This window comes from Penicillium cosmopolitanum (assembly GCF_028827165.1).
Source record: "Penicillium cosmopolitanum strain IBT 29677 chromosome Unknown utg000009l:1.0-9042332.0:1.0-9050551.0, whole genome shotgun sequence".
NCBI classification, from domain to species: Eukaryota; Fungi; Ascomycota; class Eurotiomycetes; order Eurotiales; family Aspergillaceae; genus Penicillium; species Penicillium cosmopolitanum.
The window spans coordinates 6,724,824-6,741,987 of record NW_026622679.1 but is presented as its reverse complement, the minus strand read 5'-3'; the positions used below and the strand labels follow the sequence as shown (position 1 = coordinate 6,741,987).

At 47.9% G+C, this 17,164-nt stretch overlaps 7 protein-coding genes across 7 annotated transcripts; 5 read left to right on the top strand and 2 right to left on the bottom strand.

The window, feature by feature from the left end:
- Window positions 1-47: 47 nt before the first annotated feature.
- Window positions 48-2,067, top strand: N7509_010607 (sugar porter family MFS transporter; the record flags this gene model as incomplete). Its single annotated transcript, XM_056635244.1, has 9 exons — window positions 48-128; window positions 200-298; window positions 322-556; window positions 582-763; window positions 831-1,118; window positions 1,171-1,425; window positions 1,478-1,624; window positions 1,680-1,749; window positions 1,802-2,067. The coding sequence occupies 9 exons, from the start codon at window positions 48-50 to the stop codon at window positions 2,065-2,067; spliced, it is 1,623 nt and encodes a 540-aa protein (XP_056485864.1).
- Window positions 2,068-4,772: 2,705 nt separating this feature from the next.
- Window positions 4,773-6,518, top strand: N7509_010606 (MFS transporter; the record flags this gene model as incomplete). Its single annotated transcript, XM_056635243.1, has 5 exons — window positions 4,773-4,916; window positions 4,972-5,140; window positions 5,202-5,353; window positions 5,413-6,226; window positions 6,280-6,518. 5 exons carry the CDS (start codon window positions 4,773-4,775, stop codon window positions 6,516-6,518), a joined length of 1,518 nt encoding a protein of 505 aa, XP_056485863.1.
- Window positions 6,519-6,849: 331 nt separating this feature from the next.
- N7509_010605 (uncharacterized protein) lies at window positions 6,850-8,196 on the bottom strand (the record flags this gene model as incomplete). Its single annotated transcript, XM_056635242.1, has 6 exons — window positions 6,850-6,897; window positions 6,969-7,486; window positions 7,576-7,639; window positions 7,698-7,766; window positions 7,832-7,931; window positions 8,009-8,196. 6 exons carry the CDS (start codon window positions 8,194-8,196, stop codon window positions 6,850-6,852), a joined length of 987 nt encoding a protein of 328 aa, XP_056485862.1.
- Window positions 8,197-9,186: 990 nt separating this feature from the next.
- N7509_010604 (putative sarcosine oxidase) lies at window positions 9,187-10,335 on the top strand (the record flags this gene model as incomplete). Its single annotated transcript, XM_056635241.1, has 1 exon — window positions 9,187-10,335. The coding sequence occupies one exon, from the start codon at window positions 9,187-9,189 to the stop codon at window positions 10,333-10,335; it is 1,149 nt and encodes a 382-aa protein (XP_056485861.1).
- Window positions 10,336-11,784: 1,449 nt separating this feature from the next.
- N7509_010603 (uncharacterized protein) lies at window positions 11,785-12,300 on the top strand (the record flags this gene model as incomplete). The annotated part of the gene is made up of 1 exon (XM_056635240.1): window positions 11,785-12,300. One exon carries the CDS (start codon window positions 11,785-11,787, stop codon window positions 12,298-12,300), a length of 516 nt encoding a protein of 171 aa, XP_056485860.1.
- A 729-nt stretch (window positions 12,301-13,029) lies between these two features.
- On the top strand, window positions 13,030-14,643 carry N7509_010602 (glutathione synthetase ATP-binding domain-like protein; the record flags this gene model as incomplete). The annotated part of the gene is made up of 3 exons (XM_056635239.1): window positions 13,030-13,273; window positions 13,337-14,214; window positions 14,479-14,643. 3 exons carry the CDS (start codon window positions 13,030-13,032, stop codon window positions 14,641-14,643), a joined length of 1,287 nt encoding a protein of 428 aa, XP_056485859.1.
- A 598-nt stretch (window positions 14,644-15,241) lies between these two features.
- Window positions 15,242-15,926, bottom strand: N7509_010601 (uncharacterized protein; the record flags this gene model as incomplete). Its single annotated transcript, XM_056635238.1, has 2 exons — window positions 15,242-15,330; window positions 15,527-15,926. 2 exons carry the CDS (start codon window positions 15,924-15,926, stop codon window positions 15,242-15,244), a joined length of 489 nt encoding a protein of 162 aa, XP_056485858.1.
- Window positions 15,927-17,164: the final 1,238 nt, after the last annotated feature.

Below are 17,164 nucleotides of genomic sequence, written 5' to 3'. Positions count from 1 at the left end.
TGACATATTCTGTCGACCTCGCTTCTGGTCGGTTCAAGTTTTTAAACATGATGTTAGACGGGTATAGTCTTGAGATAGCATTAACCGGCGCCAACTCAGCTGCTCAATCGTGGTATGGGTGGGATCAGGTCGGTGTTCCTGTGCTCCCTCTTAAAGCCACGTTTCCCATCTCAATGATCTCGCTAATGCTATGAGACAGGGTGTTGTCGCGGGTCTTCTTATCAGTCCCGATTTTCTCAATGTTTTCCCTCAGACCAAGGTCTCATCTGTCCAAGGAATCACAGCGAGCTGCTTCTCGGTATGACCACAACACCACAAAAGTATGCACTGATTCTTATCATCTTGAAGCTTGGAAATCTAGTGGGCTGCTTACTTGCAGCATGCTATGGTGATCGCCTGGGCAGAAAGAATACGCTAAGATTTGGTGCCATGATCAGCGCCCTTGGCGCTGTGCTGCAATTCTCTGCCTATTCCTTCCCTCAACTTATTGTTGGTCGAGTTATAAACGGTGTAGGAAACGGTTTGTTCAATCTAGTAGCTCCTAAAGTCTCGTCAAGTTTTTGACTGTTTTCTTTTTCCAGGAGTGACTAGCTCGACATGTGGCGTGTTTCAGGCCGAGTCCTGTCGCAGCGATCGTCGTGGCAAGCTATCCGTGATAGTTGTTCTTCACAACGTCGTTTTTTACTGTGCCGCGACATGGATAACATTAGGTTGCTCCTTTCTCCAAGGAGGGTATCAGTGGCGACTTCCTCTAGCACTGCAGGTACTTTGAATTGCCTTTTCTAGTTTTCACATGCAAGACCGCTAATATTCCATGCGTACTGGTCTAGCTTGTGCCATGCTCGGCTCTAGTGGCACTACTCCCGCTAGTTCCTGACAGCCCACGGTGGCTCTTAATGCAGAACAGAAGTCAAGAGGGCTTGGAAGCTATACGACGCTATCTGGGGAAAGGACTGACTATTGATGATCCCATTGTGCAAAGTGAATATCACTCTATCACTGGTGCAATTCTCATAGAGCGCGAATCAAAAATCTCTTTTACTCACGTTTTGGCTCGGCGCGATCGATCTAGCCACTTGAAGCGGCTTCTTCTCGGGTGTGGTGGCCAGTTTATGCAGGTATCAGGTCCTCGCCTTGATTATTGAAAACTTGTTGCTCAACAATTCATAGCAATTCGGTGGTATAAACGCTCTCAATTATTACTTTACCATCATTCTTATGAAAAATGTCGGCATGAATGAAATGATGGCTCGAATCCTCACTGGCTGCAATGCTACATCTTATATGATCTCGTCCGGCCTATGCTTCTGGCTGATTGAAAGATGCGGGCGCCGTGTCCTCATGTTGAGCGGACTGTCCCTTCAATGTTTAGCATATGTGATGGTTGCAATCTCCATTGCTCTCCTTGATCAAGCACCATTCCAGGTAAGTGAGAATTAGTGCATTTTGTTTTATTCTAAGCTAAGTCTTATTTCAGTGGGGAATCGTTGCTGTCTCGTTTTTGTTCTTCTATTACGCAGCATTCGGTTGCACTTGGGGTATGGTCCCGTGGGTTTACCAGGCAGAGATCAACTCTCTGGCCATGAGAACTGTTGGTGCTGCGTCTGCAACTGCAACGAATTGGGTAAGGGTCCTTCTCCTTTCTAATGTCCATGTTTCTATATCTCAAGTCTTTTTAGTTGGCTGGGTTCATATGCACCCAATTCACTCCGACCGGAATCGAGAATATCGGTTATCGATTTTATATCAGTATGTCGTCGAATTGCATCAGGAAGATTATGGAAAACTGACTGGTCTCTAGTATTTGCGGTATTTAATCTCGCATTCATATTTGTGGTTTACTTTCTTTACCCAGAAACTGCGTACCGGACCCTGGAAGATCTCGATGTCTACTTTGATCGAGATTCCCATCACCCCACGATTATTCCGATACGTGACAAGGTAGCCAAGCAGTCCAAGCGCCCATTAGAGGCAATGGAGGCGGAAGCACTACGCGTTGCAACCACAAAGGCCATTGATGTAAAACTTGCGACAGAGCATGTTGAAGATATTGAGAGAGTTGTTTAATGAGATCGCATCGCTGCGTTGAATGCCTGCTGTAATATACCATCTACATTTCGGCAACTTCATACATAGTGCCAGTGCCATGAATCAAGCATGCTCTCTAGCTTTGTGGTTGGGAAGAAGGGAAAAAATAAAACGAAAAAAAAAATATAAAAAAACTATTTTCATTTTCGGTTCTTGAAGAACCTTTCAAAGGTCAAAAACGAAATGACAAAAAGAAACTCTCCCTCGGGGAATCGAACCCCGGTCTCCCGCGCTTATCGGTTTTAATGACAAGCGGAAATCATGACCACTAGACCAAGGAAGATGAAATAGTCGAGTTACTGCTCGACCACTTGGGGGTGGTTGATACCGAATTCGTACATTTATGCATCATGAACGGCTTGAAGCAGCGCCCCATACCCTAACATTTACAACATCCTCCTGTTAACCACCACATCAGCCTATATCTTAACGCTATAATTAAAATTCGTCTGTCAAAGCACCAAGTACGACAGACTACTGGACATTCAACTCGATCTGAAGAAACCTGATTCAGTCATATGACTTACACTGAAACATTATGATGTGCTTAAAATGAGTTAGATGACTACCAAAGGAATCAAAGCTACCCATCATCTGCTAAAATTGAAGATGGCCACCTACAAGCTATTTCCGGTCAGTAGGAAATTAAGGGAAGTCTATCTATTTCCGGTCTTGTCCATTAATGTACGGAAATTCCAAGTCTTGTCTTGCTCGAGTCCCTAGTCATGCGACCTGCCCGCGGTGATGACCCGGGCGCTCAGCCGAGCCCGCTTGACCTCGTCATCGCCAACGGTCATCATTTGAAACTGGAATCCCGCACCCGTTAGTGCCTACAAGATTTTTCATTGGAAATCGGAGTTTTACTTACTATTCCAAGGTTTATACCGTTATTGGTGGCATTGGTAGTTTCAAGTTCTGTTGTTATTTTTGGAGAATCATTGAGCGGGGATATATATTAATTAAAGAGCCCATTGTCTAACCGCCCCCCAACTTCTAGTTGACTCGGAACTTGAAGCTCTGCCAGTGGTACCTATTAGTAGTAATTTTGCATTTTTGTTACCCCACGTTGCCCCAAACCTAGGGTCATTTCAAACAGCGAATGATATTGAAGTCACCCGGGCCTGGGCGCAGCACCCTGACCTAGCATGTGCGAGTCCAAGAGGCGTAGGGGGGTTTTTGTCGTTCATTTATAATGCTGCTACCTGCCAGCCGGATGTAAGCTGAGAAATTTTGTTCAGATCTGCGCATCTTAGCCCAGCAAATCCATCCACGACACGCATGATGAAGACGGGGTAAAGAGCCTCAAAATCGCGAAATTCTAATTCAACTTGATCGCCCTATGTCAGCGACAAAGATGCCGTACCTTCGCAATCACAGAAGACACCACTCCTGGCCCCATTGCGGCTCTGAAATATGCATGCGAGAGCCACGCAGGATCGAATTACGTGTTTCCAAACCTGGAACTGGAGCCCCTGGCCATACACCATGGTCTTTTCAGCAAGCAACAGTGGTTCCTCTCATCACGGAGGAGTTTGCCAACGACGACGCCGAGATGGCAGGTATCGTACCATCACACATACCCCGGACGCACCGGATTTGGTCTCGACCTTTACTCAGGGACAGAAATGAGGACTTGGAAGCATCTGAATCTGCGATCGAAGCCCGGAAGCATGTTCATCGCAGTGTCCTACGTCGTCTAATTCGGCGTCCCCCGCTCGATAAGACTAGATCGCTATTTGTTATGCCAACCATAAGTACTCGCGATCAATTCATGATATCGGGTTGGATGCCTGCGAGAAGCTCTGCGCGGCCGATCGCAATGACAAATAGACGTCCAACGGTGTTATCTGCGAGTGAAGATACAAGATTTGGCGCAGAGCGACGACATCGACGGTGTCATTCCGAACAACCACGTGCATGGAGGAGACCTAGTGCTACCCTGTGGACTCTACAAGAGGAAGGAGGAAATGAGGAGGCCGGGCCGGCAAATCATCGTTTTGGAGTTTGAATGCATTTAAGTTCAGATTTGGGCGTCGTTCTTTAGGGGCAACAAGAATAAGAGCATGACACTTTCGGAATAGTAGACCAGGAATAAGGCTAAAAATTAAATACAAAAACGGGAGCATTTTGGCACGGAAACATCCTAACTTCTCGAATCATCTTGCTTTTGATCAGCCTCCGAGAAGTATCTCTCCCATTCCTCGCAGGTAAACTGAAATTCCAAAACAGCAGAATCGGCTAGTTTGGGGTCCCGGCTGGTCTCTCAGTAAGTTTTCATCATTATTCCATCTCGCTGTCAGGCGACTCTGGTCTTTAGAGTGATGTAGCCGAGATAAATAGGTGCCCTTATAGGCTACACCGCTGTTGACAATGACGGAAATCCATCGGTATTTTCCCGACGCATTCTGGTGGAAGGAAATGCTTTTCAGATTTGTTTCGGAAATTTCCCTTGTCGGACTGACCCCGTGGGGTACCTATGGATCCAGCCCTACCCCAGATGTTAAGGAGCTATCGAATTTCCCAAGATAAAGGGGCTTCGATCGTATGACCCTAGCTTCGAGCAAACATATTTCCACTTTCTATACCAATTCGACCTCCTTTCACAAGAGCCGTTAACTAGACCCGTGGACTTTGACGCTTCAAATCGCGAGTATTTCGTCATTCAAGTCGGCCGAAATCAGAAAATGACACAAGAAAGAGCCGAAGACTCAAAAGAGGACTTCGATGCCAAGCACCTCGAGTCTCTCGCCTACACACGATTTTCGGAAGAAGAGGCTGCGATTCTTCGCGAATATGACGGCTCTAAAGGGAAGAAAGTGATTCGAAAGGTATTTCATCTTCTTCTCAATATACTTCAAAGCTTTCTATTCATCACATCGCTAGATTGACGCTCATCTGCTCCCTGTCTTGGCATTTCTTTACCTGTGCTCCCATGTCGATCGAAACAATTTAGGCAATGCGAAGATTGAGGGGATGAATACGGACTTGGGGTTGGTAGGACATCAATACAATATTGCGAGTACTCTTTTCTTTGTCCCATACATTATATTTGGTATGATTCTATTGACTCGAGTTTATCGATCTCACATTTACCGCTGACTGTTGACTTTCAGAAATTCCGTCCAACGTGATGCTGAAGAAAACCGACCCAAGTTATTGGCTAACCTCACAGGTCGTTACCTGGGGTATTGTCATGACCTGCATGGGCGCAGTTCAAGGATTTGCAAGTTTAACAGTGTGTCGGGTTCTGTTGGGAGTTTTCGAGGTAATCTACCATCCAGAATTCCCTATTTGGACAATTCAGAGCTAACAGACCGACCTCAGGCAGGATTCTTCCCCGGTGCCGTCTATCTGGTCACACAATGGTACCCTCCCAATGTAATTCAACAACGTCTAGCCCTTCTCTACACTGCTTCTGCCATCTCTGGGGCCTTTAGCGGTCTCCTCGCATACGCAATTTCCAACATGGACGGTCTTAGTGGCGTGGCTGGGTGGAGATGGATCTTCATACTGGAAGGAGTCGTCCCGACAATCTTTGGTTTGCTTCTGCCATTGATTCTCCCATGCTCCCCGGAAAAGGTAGGATGGCTCAGCGCTGAGGAGAAGCTGTTCATAGATCTACGATTCCGACAGGCTGGTCATCGCTCCACCACAGGAGAAGGAGACAAGTTTTATTGGTCTCTTCTTCTCAAAACGATGAGTGATTGGAAAATTCTTTTGGCCGTACTGATGGCCATGGTAAATGCGGCTCCAAATGCGGCATTTTCTTATACCATGCCCACAATCATCAACAAACTAGGCTTCCAAGCATCACAGGCTCAGCTACTAACCATCCCGCCTTACTTTTGCGGTGCTGTCTCAAGTTGGCTCTCTGGCCGCCTCGCCGATCGCTTTGCTTGGCGATTTCCATTCATTGTCATGCCAATGGGCTTGCTGCTAGTGGCCTTCATAATTCTTTTAATATTGTCGGCCAATATTGAAGAGTACAAAGGTCCTATGTACTTTGCCGTTGTTCTTGCACAAATCGGCATATACCCCTTACTTCCTGGAATATCAAGTTGGACGACCAACAATCTGCCCCAATCATGGAAACGTTCAATCGGAATTGCGTGGCTTCTAGCCGCAGCAAATACTGCCAGTGAGTTTCCTTTTCTAACACAGAAGAGCGAGGAAAGATATTGATAATTTCAGGCTTTATTGGAACGAACGTATTCCTGGAAGATCAAGCGCCACACTACACGATTGGGTACGGGGTTTGTCTTGGTATTATTTGCATTGGTATAGCTGCCGCCTCCACCCTTGAATATAGTCTTTGGCGATTGAACAAGTCCAAGAGCAGAATGGATGAAAATGAGGCTAGGGAGCAGTATAGCCCGGAGCAGCTGGTGGCTATGGGAGAAAACAGTCCTCTATACAGATACACACTGTAGCCAATTGATGTGTAGCTGATAGCCGAGGATTGATTTTCTTTTTTTCTTATTGATATTTTATTTACATTATACCACATCAGTGTGGGTTGAATGTCATGAAAAAGCCAGATATAATTAGATTATATTTAGAAGAAAGGAGAACTAAAGATTTACAATCCAACCAGCCATCTTCACTTCTGAGATTTTCTCATGAAAGATGTATACTACCCCGGCGTACCCGGGGCTTCTTATCGCGTTTAGACTTGAACACAAAATTGTACGTGACACAACAATTGAAGTCAATCTCGAAGGCAGACAGCTTTAAATGACAAGTATTGCGGATAAATGTCATTTAGAAGAACGCAAATGCATTCGGTGGGCTTGCAACCGCCCCAGGTGCCTGGATCGCATGAGAGGTATCAGCTTCTTATTTTCATCGGTGGATATAGGAACCAGGATAAAAATACTTACATTCATGGGAGAGCTTGTAAAGAAGAAGGTATACGTGTTGGCTTCTTCGCAAGCTTTGCTTAACTTCTCCAGATCGAACAATTCGCCAATTGGCATTCCCCAACCAGCCAGCAACCACTCATGCAGATGCCATTCTGTCTGCGAACAGGGCCAAACTTCAAAGGATCGCGTATCTCCTGCAACCGCAGAAATTTTGTTATCCCATAGAAATGCCAATAGCTCCTTCGAGGGCTCAATCCCGATGTTTTCCGGTTTTTGTTTCCGGTAGAGTTGGTCCAGACGAGCCCGTTCTTCATCGCCCATTTCTTCATACTGGCTAATATAGCCAAAGCGGATGAGGATTACATCGCCAGGAAGAATTTCATTTTCAGAAATCCCTTGGCTTTCTAGTACCTTGAGTAGTTCATTGAATGATACCGGGTGAGCAGTCATGGCATCGACAGTATGGCCATTCTCTTGGGACCATTTGTACCAATCTACCAGAATGCCGCGTCCAGCAATGCCTTTCTCTGCAATATCTGTATAGAGTCAGTACTATTTATAGCATAAGAAGTACTGGATGTGCTTCTCGTCTTGTCGGAATAGCAGGAATGGCAAATTGTCTCACGTTGGATGCCATTGGGAACTGGAGATTCTGCGAACTCCGCAGCTTTCCGGCCCATGTAATAGAGCTTGAAACATACGTCAGTATTAATAAATCGAGAGACCCATGATGCTGTTGCAACTAACTTCTTCCTCTTGATAAGCATAATGTCTAAATCCATCCCACTGGGAGCTGCATTGAGAGTTGAAGGTCCACTGGAAATTGCATGGTTAGAAATTCCGTTTCCTGAAAGATAGCGATCTCAAAGACTCAAACATACCTCGTCGTCATGTGCGATCTTGAGCGGGGCTTTATTATTCAACTTGATCTCAAGAGTTTTGCGACCTAATGTTGGATAGGAAGAGCCAGTCAAAGTCCAACTGGATGCGCCCTTGTGTCAATGGATCTGCGCTTCGCTGATATAATTCAACATGAGGAATGGTATGAAACAACGTACTTTAGACAGACTCGCTTCCCAGATTTGATTTCCTGCTTTGCGGCCTTTGCAACAACGTCCTCACTGAGATGATTCAAAGTTCCGATCTGGTCATTAGGACCCCACAGCCCCCAAGAATTGCCGTGCGGACCATTCTGCTGTAGAGGCAGGTCGCTAAACGAAGGGTATTTTGAATACTTAGAATCCATTTCACGGTCTATTCAAGCAGTTTTTGCCTCGATGCGTGCCATGGAGAAATTTAAGTCTGTGGCCTGTTAAAAGGCATCGAGTAGTGTTAATTGCACCGCCCTCAATCTTGGAATGCGGGAAAATCCCGACAATCGGAGAATATCCGATGCAGTGCTCTGGAACTTCTCTTAGCAGTATCGGTCACTTCGAATATCTCTCTTCAGAAAACGTTTATTTATCAATACGTTAAAACCATGATATTATAATAAAGCCTAAAATTCCGCACTAGTCACAGCTCATGGGTATGAAATTGACTTTTCTCTAGATAGGTCGATTTGATGAATACCTGGATCCTCTTGGTTGGGATCTTTTACGTCTGCCCCCAATATTTATGAGTGCTTTACCTTTTTGGAAAATATTTTGACACATTTTGAGAGCAAGATAATGATACTCGCTTCAACCTCGAAAGTCGTTTCCGTCCACTGCCCCGATATTGCAAGAGTGCAGAAGATCCAACTTGAATAATGAGAATTTGCAGGTCATTTCTGCCGGCCTCAGAGAAAACTCGGGGATAGAGCTTACTAAAAGTTACTTTAGCTTCTTGATTGGGATGATTCAAGAATATTCTACTTTGGCTCTGGTGGGTGACCGGGGGATCTCCGCTCACGTGTGCGGAGTAGCTATCTCACCAGTGGTTTGCAGCGATATCTATACGCCAAACGCGGGGACGGGGTGATCCCCGGATTGTATGTCCCACTTGGGTGGATGCTGTCCAACCCTATCAGCTCGGATTTGGATAAAGGTCTCATTCGCTTCATTCTTCAGGGAGCTTTGGTATCATCTAGGCCCGCCTCCCCCGCCTCATCGCTGGTTCCACGTGAGCGGAGGAAGCCCCCGCCATCCTCACGAAGTCACCATCGCTAGCTCTTAAATGGGCTTGTGTCGTCTTGTTGTAGCCTATCAAACCTTTTCAGACCATTAATTATTTTCTACAGACCACGCAAGAAGAAATGGAGCATTTCGACGTTGCCGTTGTTGGACTTGGTGTCCTCGGAAGCGCAGCTTCATACCACGCCGCCCTCAAGGGTGCCAAGGTCCTTGGGCTGGAACAATTCGAATTCGGACACGTCCACGGAGCATCTCACGATACATCGCGTATCGTCCGGAAATCCAACTCCGAGTCGGAATATGTGAAGCTTGTCAAGGCTGCCTACAAGGACTGGGCTGAGCTCGAGAAGATCTCCGGTCAGAAGCTTCTAACCACCACCGGCGGTCTCTTTTTCCTCCCCAAAGACGCTCCGATCCCAGCCAGTAACTACACACAAGCTCTCACTGCGAACGATGTCCCACATGAGCTTCTTGACAACAAGGAGGTGAATAAGAGATGGCCTCAGTTCAATGTACCCGATTCGGTCGATACTGTTTATGACCCCGATACGGGAATCGTCCATGCGTCTAAGACAGTTGCGACAATGCAATGGGTGGCCCGGTCCAGAGGTGCAGTGCTGAAGGAGAGGACTCGTGTCGAGCGCGTTACGCCCAAGTCGTCCGGAAAGGGCGTTGTCATTCAAACGTCGCAGGGAACCTTCCATGCAAATAAGGTGATTCTCACCACGGACGCCTGGACAAACAAGCTGCTCGCTCCTCTCGGCGTACATATTCCTCTGCAGATCATGCAGGAGCAAGTGACATACTTCAAGCCCAGCGAACCAGCCGAGTTTGAATCCCCCCATTTCCCGACCTGGATCTGGGGTGGTGCTCCATGCTTTTATGGCTTCCCTTGTTATGGTGAGCCAACTATTAAGGCTGCCCACGACTTTGCGCAGAATATGATGACTCCCGAAGAGCGTACATATGTACCCTCGCCCCGGTTGCAGGGGGAGTTGACTGAATTCCTGCAAAGGCTCATGCCCGACAAGGGCCGTGAGCCGTTGCGCACGGTCACCTGTCAATATACTATCACCCCCGATCGACGATTCGTTATCAGTCCACTGGACAACCACAAGGACGTGATTGTGGGTCTAGGTGCGGCCCATGCTTTCAAGTTTGCCCCGGCTTTTGGACGAGTTCTGGCGGAGCTGGCCGTGGATGGTCAGACAGTGGAGGATATCTCAAAGTTCGGCCTACCGAAGACCGCATCTGCTACCAGCAAGATTTAAATTTGGCTGGTTGGTGCTGAATGATGTGTTATGACCATGTAAGAGAACTATGTTAGAACATAGTCGATCAATGCCAATACCATGATGTCACATTAGGGCCAAGAAATATGTAAATTGAAGTAAGGTTGGCGGGGAGTGAGAGCTAAGCTTGTTCGATAGCATCAGGCGAGCACGGCATAGGGTATGTTCGTGGTCATCCCTTAGCCGGGTTGCCAAATGATGTAAACGCGTTTCAAAACAAGCCAGCAATGCACCCGAATGGTGCCAACAACGAAACACCGCAGCACAGTGCTCGGAGCGACCGTGCCGAGTCTCAGAATGCCTTGAGCTGTGTCTTTCTTGGCTCCGTGTAACGCGTGGGGGCCAAATGAGTCAGTCGCACACACGTGCTGTGGCCTTCGGTTAGGACGGCCTTCTCGAAGGGCGCTAGAAGGGCAATGTCTCAGGGATGTATAATTCATTGGTGAGCGCAGCGCCCTGGAGCGGACAAGGAATGGGTCTTTATCTTTGCCAATCCATAGGGCTGGCAAGTCGTACTCGGGGCGACCGAGCCTCGTGATGGATTGGTCGACCTTTCTGCTGTACGACCCACATGACTGACGAAAGAAAGTGGATGATCTTCATAAAGCGAGAATTGCTGGTTGCCTAACTCCGCGGGAAGGGGAAAAGCCAGCCCTATGACAAGGCCCCAAAATCTCACCGCATGACAAGCTGGTAAGATAGTTGACTAGTAGTCTGTATGTGCATCTTCCGTAGTGCTTATGGTGCAATGGGAATAGGGGGGAAGAAGTTCTGCAGTGCAGCCCTATGTACTCGTATGGGTCGCGTGAATACGGAAACCAGCTGGACAGAAGCATGCAGCAGAGATAGCGGCAGAAATGGCGACGTGTCTCTGGGCAGCGGTCAATCTGCGGGGTCCCAGCTCGGACTCGAGGAGGCTCCAAGGCAGACAGAAACGCGGATTGGCTCGTTGGTGGCCAACGCGGTGGGATTTGGTGTATTCTCACCGACACGACTAAACCTTACCAGTGGATACGTGGGTTCGCCTGCTGCAGCCTCCGGTTGGTGAATTCCAGGGCCGGTCCGCTATCAATGGAGACTTCGGGCTGAACTGCAGAGCTGATTGGAGACAGACGGCTGGGGGCGTTCCTTTTCGACAGGTCTGAGGGTAGGTTTGCGACATCCCCCGCTGCAATTTAAGTGGTTGCCCTATGGCCGTAAGGACGATCACAGGGAAATTGGCACCCACAAGAGGAGACTTGGGGCGAAAGCAAGTGGTTGTGGGTGGTTGTGGGTGGTTGTGGGTGGTTGTGAGAGGTGAGGAGTACGAGGGAAGGTGAGTTGGCAGAGACAGCATAAACATAAATATCCCCGGAGGGCCCGTGTCCTCCAACTTTACCTTCATACTTGGAACTCTTATATTCCCTCCTCTCCCCTCCTCTCCAGGTGATGCACTCTCAATCATACCAATCTGGTCAGTATCCCAAGCGATCCCTGTCCCAAACTTCTACCACCACCACCTCCTCGCGCTCCAGTCAGCGTTCCGACGAGAAGAAACACTCCAGCACATCTTCCAATCCGATCACCAGGCGATTCCGATCAGCCTCAAAGCCATTGAACCCGATCGCAATTTCTCAGAGTCATTCAAGACACAAATCCGCCAGCATGTCTCAGCCTCGTGACATCCCCCGCAGTGCTCCTCACAACCACACCTACTTCGATCAACATCACGGCTCTACAAGCCCTGTTCAGATGTCGCCCGACGAATCGTCACCTGGTTCACCTAAAGGAGAATTCCCGAGGCGTGCTCCCACCCCGACTCGCAAGAACAGCGGCGACCACAAGCGCTACAGTGGAACCATCAACCACTACGGGCGACACTCCAATGACTGGCTTTTCGGTGGTTTCAGTGTTCGTGAGACCGTCCGTGACAGCTTTGACAAGCTTCGCAACAAGGATGGTTGAGTTACTAGCCCATGAGCTTTCTATCTTTCCTCCCCTTTTCTGATAGCCAAAATTGGCAATCCTGCCCCGTGCGATATTCGGCCCCCAAACAATGCGTTACTCCCCGCCGCGGAGACGATCCAATGATCTCTTCGACGGAGGAATTGAGAACCGACATTTGATTCGCCATCGAAACATCCTTGTCTCTCCCCCACATTTGATGTCATCTCCGAGTGCGGAGAAGGCTTCATGTCTCGGACATGCATTGGTCTTGCACCGAGGATGACAGGTTCCCTCCTTGAGGCATTGTCATTGTATTGATCGCTTTGCAACTTCAATCGAAGGACACGCTTTCATATTTCATAGCGGATTATTTCCCTGCCCCGATATGTCACTCTTATGACTTATGTTATACCCTTTCATCATCTCTGCTGGTCATGTGTGATCTAGCTACGCTAGTCTTAGTTTTATATTTGGGTATGAGCTGGTGCTCAATGTCCCTTTTGTTTTTTCTCATCTTTTTCTCATTCTTACTCGCTATATTTATGAATTAAATGACCCAGCTGTGCTGTCTACTCAAGATTTTCTACCATTTCCCCTTCTCTCCGGTGTAGTTCCGTATTGACGGAGTGTTCCGCTTCATTCAGGATGGCTCCGCTCCGCCTCCGAGAATCGGCAGTTCTCCGACCATCGAAAACATCCACATTGACCATTTAAGAGAATGGTCAAGATCCAAAGGTACATGTTACCATGTCAAATACAATGAACGGTGGATTCAAGTTCCGACTTCTTCGCCAAAACCTGAACCTGCCCCTTCATCCACTAGTCCGCTGCTGCAGCCCCCACGTCCAAGTCCCCATCCCACCGCTCGCACTTCCTTTACCATTCAGGCAATACTCTCAAATGGCCCCCAAAAAGCCCGTCATCGCGGTCCTGTACCAGGCCCTTGCGCCGCCTATGTATGACGGCGTTAGCAAACCGCCCAAACCTGGTGGTTCGTGCATAGACTAAAAAGACATCCAACTTTAGTTTCACCACCCGACTGACAAAAATACAGGTTACCGAGATTCTGGCTCGGATGTCGCATATGCGCTTGCAAGAGAAGGTTTTACTATTCTCACACCCGTGGAAAATCCAGACCCTGCAGATCAGAATCAATGGTGCTATCCCGACACCGAAGAAGGGATTCTAGAGGTAGTTCAGAAAGGGGCGACACACCTCTGGGCCAATACAGTCCTCTTTGCAGAACATCCGCTACAGACCTCGACTCGATTGACGCCCTATGAATCCAATTTGAAAGTCATCGGCCAACCCCCAATCTGCGCAGATAGATTCGACGACAAGTCATTTACTAATGACGAACTACGGCGGCATGGAGGATTTACATTGCCCCAATCATGGACAGTGGATGATCCCCGGTCTGGTAAAGCCGAATATGCACTCCTTCAGAAGACCTTGGATGGAACTCTTGCCTTGATCAAGGAGAACGACTATCCCATCGTCGCGAAACCAGTGCGTGGCAGGGGGAGCCACGGCGTGAAAATCTGTCGAAACCCAGCCGATCTCCGCGAACATATTGCTTACCTGTTCGACGAATCGCCCCGTGTACTTTTGGAGGAGTATTTAAAAGAAGAAGAGGGTACCATAACCATAATGCCACCCTCTGATCGACGAGATCAGCATTGGGCATTGCCTCCCGTCACTCGATTTAACCATGTTGATGGAATAGCTCCCTATAGCGGCAATGTAGCCGTGACGGTCAATTCACGCGCTGTGACAGCGGCGGAAATAGAGAGCGACTCAGCATATTCCAATATTATGAGGGAATGCGAGGGTGTGGCTGGATTATTGAAGACAACCGCACCACTAAGGATCGATATTCGCCGATTTGGGCCTGGGACTAATTTCGCATTATTTGATATAAACATGAAGCCGGTAAGTCAGCATGTGCCATAATCTGGTCACAATCAGTCACAGTTCCAATCCAACCACACATAGTGGGGCACGGCAAAAAATTGCTTTTGTTGTGGCTTCTCCTACTCTGTTTTGCGCGACTGAATTGACAGCGGCTTTCCCCTCTCCTTTGACATTGCGGAGTTGATTGTTTCCGCAAATGACCCACAACTGAAGAAGCTTGGCAAAATGATATTCAATATCGCAAAAATCAGGAAAAGTGCTAACCCTTGATCGAACCTGCAGAATATCACAGGGCCTGGGCGGCCTGGCCGTGACGACCAAACCAGCTTGATGGGACTCGCAGCTGGGAGCATAGGCTGGGACTATCCCACATTTCTGCAGTATGTGCTCGGATCGGCACAGAGTCTGGGGATTCTTCGGAACTATAAGAGTGCCTTGAACTATTGACCACCCACACAGAGATGGAGTTGCGATTCGGGCGGATGAAAATTCGTATTGGTAACCAATTAGATACGGCGATTCTGATGAATTCCGAATAGAGCCAGGTTATATCACATGATTTCTTTTTCTTAAATTTGATTTACAGTCTCTAATTCGCCGTTCGCAAAAAAAAAAATAAGGGAAAAAGTGGACTAACACTCTTGTCACGTCATCACAATCACCCCTCCCAACCCCCAGGATCCCGGGACCCCAAAAGAAGAGAAGAGAGAAAAGAACCAAGGTAAAAAACAAAGATGATCCAAAAAATTTCTCTTGGTAGAGACTGTCCATTACTCGTTGCATAATCACTAGATGGAGGGGTGGAAAAAACTTGCGATTCTCCCAAAGTAGTAGCAAGCCTCCAAGGTATGAAAGAAAGTCTAAACGAAAAAGAACAATATCGAAAGACCAGAACTAAAAAAAAGCAGAAGCAAGAACCTGACGACCGAACAAAAATGAAATCAAAATCGAAAGAAAAATCGATCAAAACAAATAGGAAACTCCAGGAAACTCCACATCAACACCCAATAACAATGGTTCCATTTCCTCCGAGACTGCAATACGATCATGCAGATTGCCACTTCGCGATATCCGCTGTAGAGATATCCAGATTTTCAGCTGTCAGTCGCTGCAAGGTTCCAGCTTGGAGGGGGGCTGATGAGAAAAAAAATCGAGTCATCAGCAAGATTCCAAAAAAGGAAGATGGGGCCGCGCCACTTGTGATCTCAGACCCGATGCCACGGCTAACTGGCCGTTATGGCGGGAGAACCACTGAGGGGAATGGAATAGATAGGGCACACGAATAAGAAGCATTCAATTGATTGAATGATGATTTATCACCCCCACTTACTCGGTCTTTGGGCCGCCGGAGCAGCAGCGTGCACATTAATGACTCCCGAATCGACGAATTCCTTGGTGACGACCCCATTGACAGAAGCTGCACTCAGCATCACGCGAACACGATACTTCCCTGGTCGCGAGACTGTGAGAGAGGGGAACTTGGCGTATCCGCTCATCGCATTATCGCTGCGGCTGCGAACGCTGGCCGTTAAACTGCCACCCAATCCAACAGCAGGGGCTGTACTATTTTCATCGCGCAAACTAGCGCTCACGACGAGATGTTGTACATTTCGCGCAGGTGTACCGATAGGCCGAACGGCTATGATGACGGGGATGGTAAAAGGGAGCCCGGGGCGCACAGCGGGAGGAGGAGCGACTTCAAAAGTCAGGTTGAATTCACGGGCCGCCATCTTTTTGTCCCTTTTTTTAGAAAAATCGCGAAACCTTCGAATTGAAGATTTTGGGGGTGCCGAGATATTTAGCCTGGGTGTATGGCAAATACAAAGTAAAGTCCAAGCGATCTGAATGGAACCAATCGGGGAGCAATAGGGAAAACAGATCGGAGAAGTATAATTGGAGTAGGTGGATCGTAAGATAAACTTTCGCAGTGTAGATGAGGACAGATCAAGAGCCACGATCTGTAAAATAGACGTTGAAGAGTAGGGAGGAGTGAGAACCTTGAAAAGGGATGAGAGAAATTATGATTATGGTTGAAAAAAAATATGGTTCACGGGAGATCGCCTGGTCTTCATATACGTCCCCGCAGCAGCCGAGACGCCAATATCGAACATTCAATATCCCATCTAGGGGCCATGTTCCAGAGAATGCGTGTGGTCAACCATCAGAGAGCTAGTACATGTTGCCACCCGCAAAAGTACTACACAAATGGTCGGTGTCCAGGTTCCTGGGACGAGGCCAAGACAGCTATGATGCCGTGCGGGTATGGAAATTTGAATTCACATTGAGAAAAATCGAAATAAATCGAATAACTGGGCAAGAATGAGTGAAGATCTTACGGCCGATGAGGTGTTTCTTCGGCGTCTGCATACATCCTTGCAGGAGCACGTTCCGGGAAAATTGGGGTGGTAAAAGAAAATAATCCATCGAAATATGAATTTTGGGGGGAAAAAATAAAATCAAAAAATCAAACCGAATGATCGACAAATTCCTTCTTACAGGGAAATGGTTAAACCAGAAGAGGGGCAGAGGGGCAGGGGGCAGGGCCGGCAAGTGCTAGATCTGAGAAATTGAAGATGCGCTGCAGGAAGATCTGATACTAGCGTGTAGATCGACTCTGGAGCACTTCAGGTCATGGCCCACCGTCTGGCAGTCGGGATTTTGATTCGGTCACTTTGCGCTCTCTTACCGATTTTACTAGGGGCGACCTTGGTGCACATTTGACACGCGCCTAGCCATGCACGATCGACGTTCGTGTGCAGGGGCAAACCAGAGGACGGGTGGTGTTCCAATAGTTCCGTGCACGGATCCACCCCGAGCTGCCCCGCCTGCGATAACCGTCCTGTTGCAGCTGTCACGACGTGTTTAGATCACATCGTGGCGCTGATGAAAGCTCTTCATGGGGAGATTCAGCTTTGTCTGTCCCGCGGGGGAAAGGCGAATCATGGGAGTGCCACTAAGGCAGCTACAT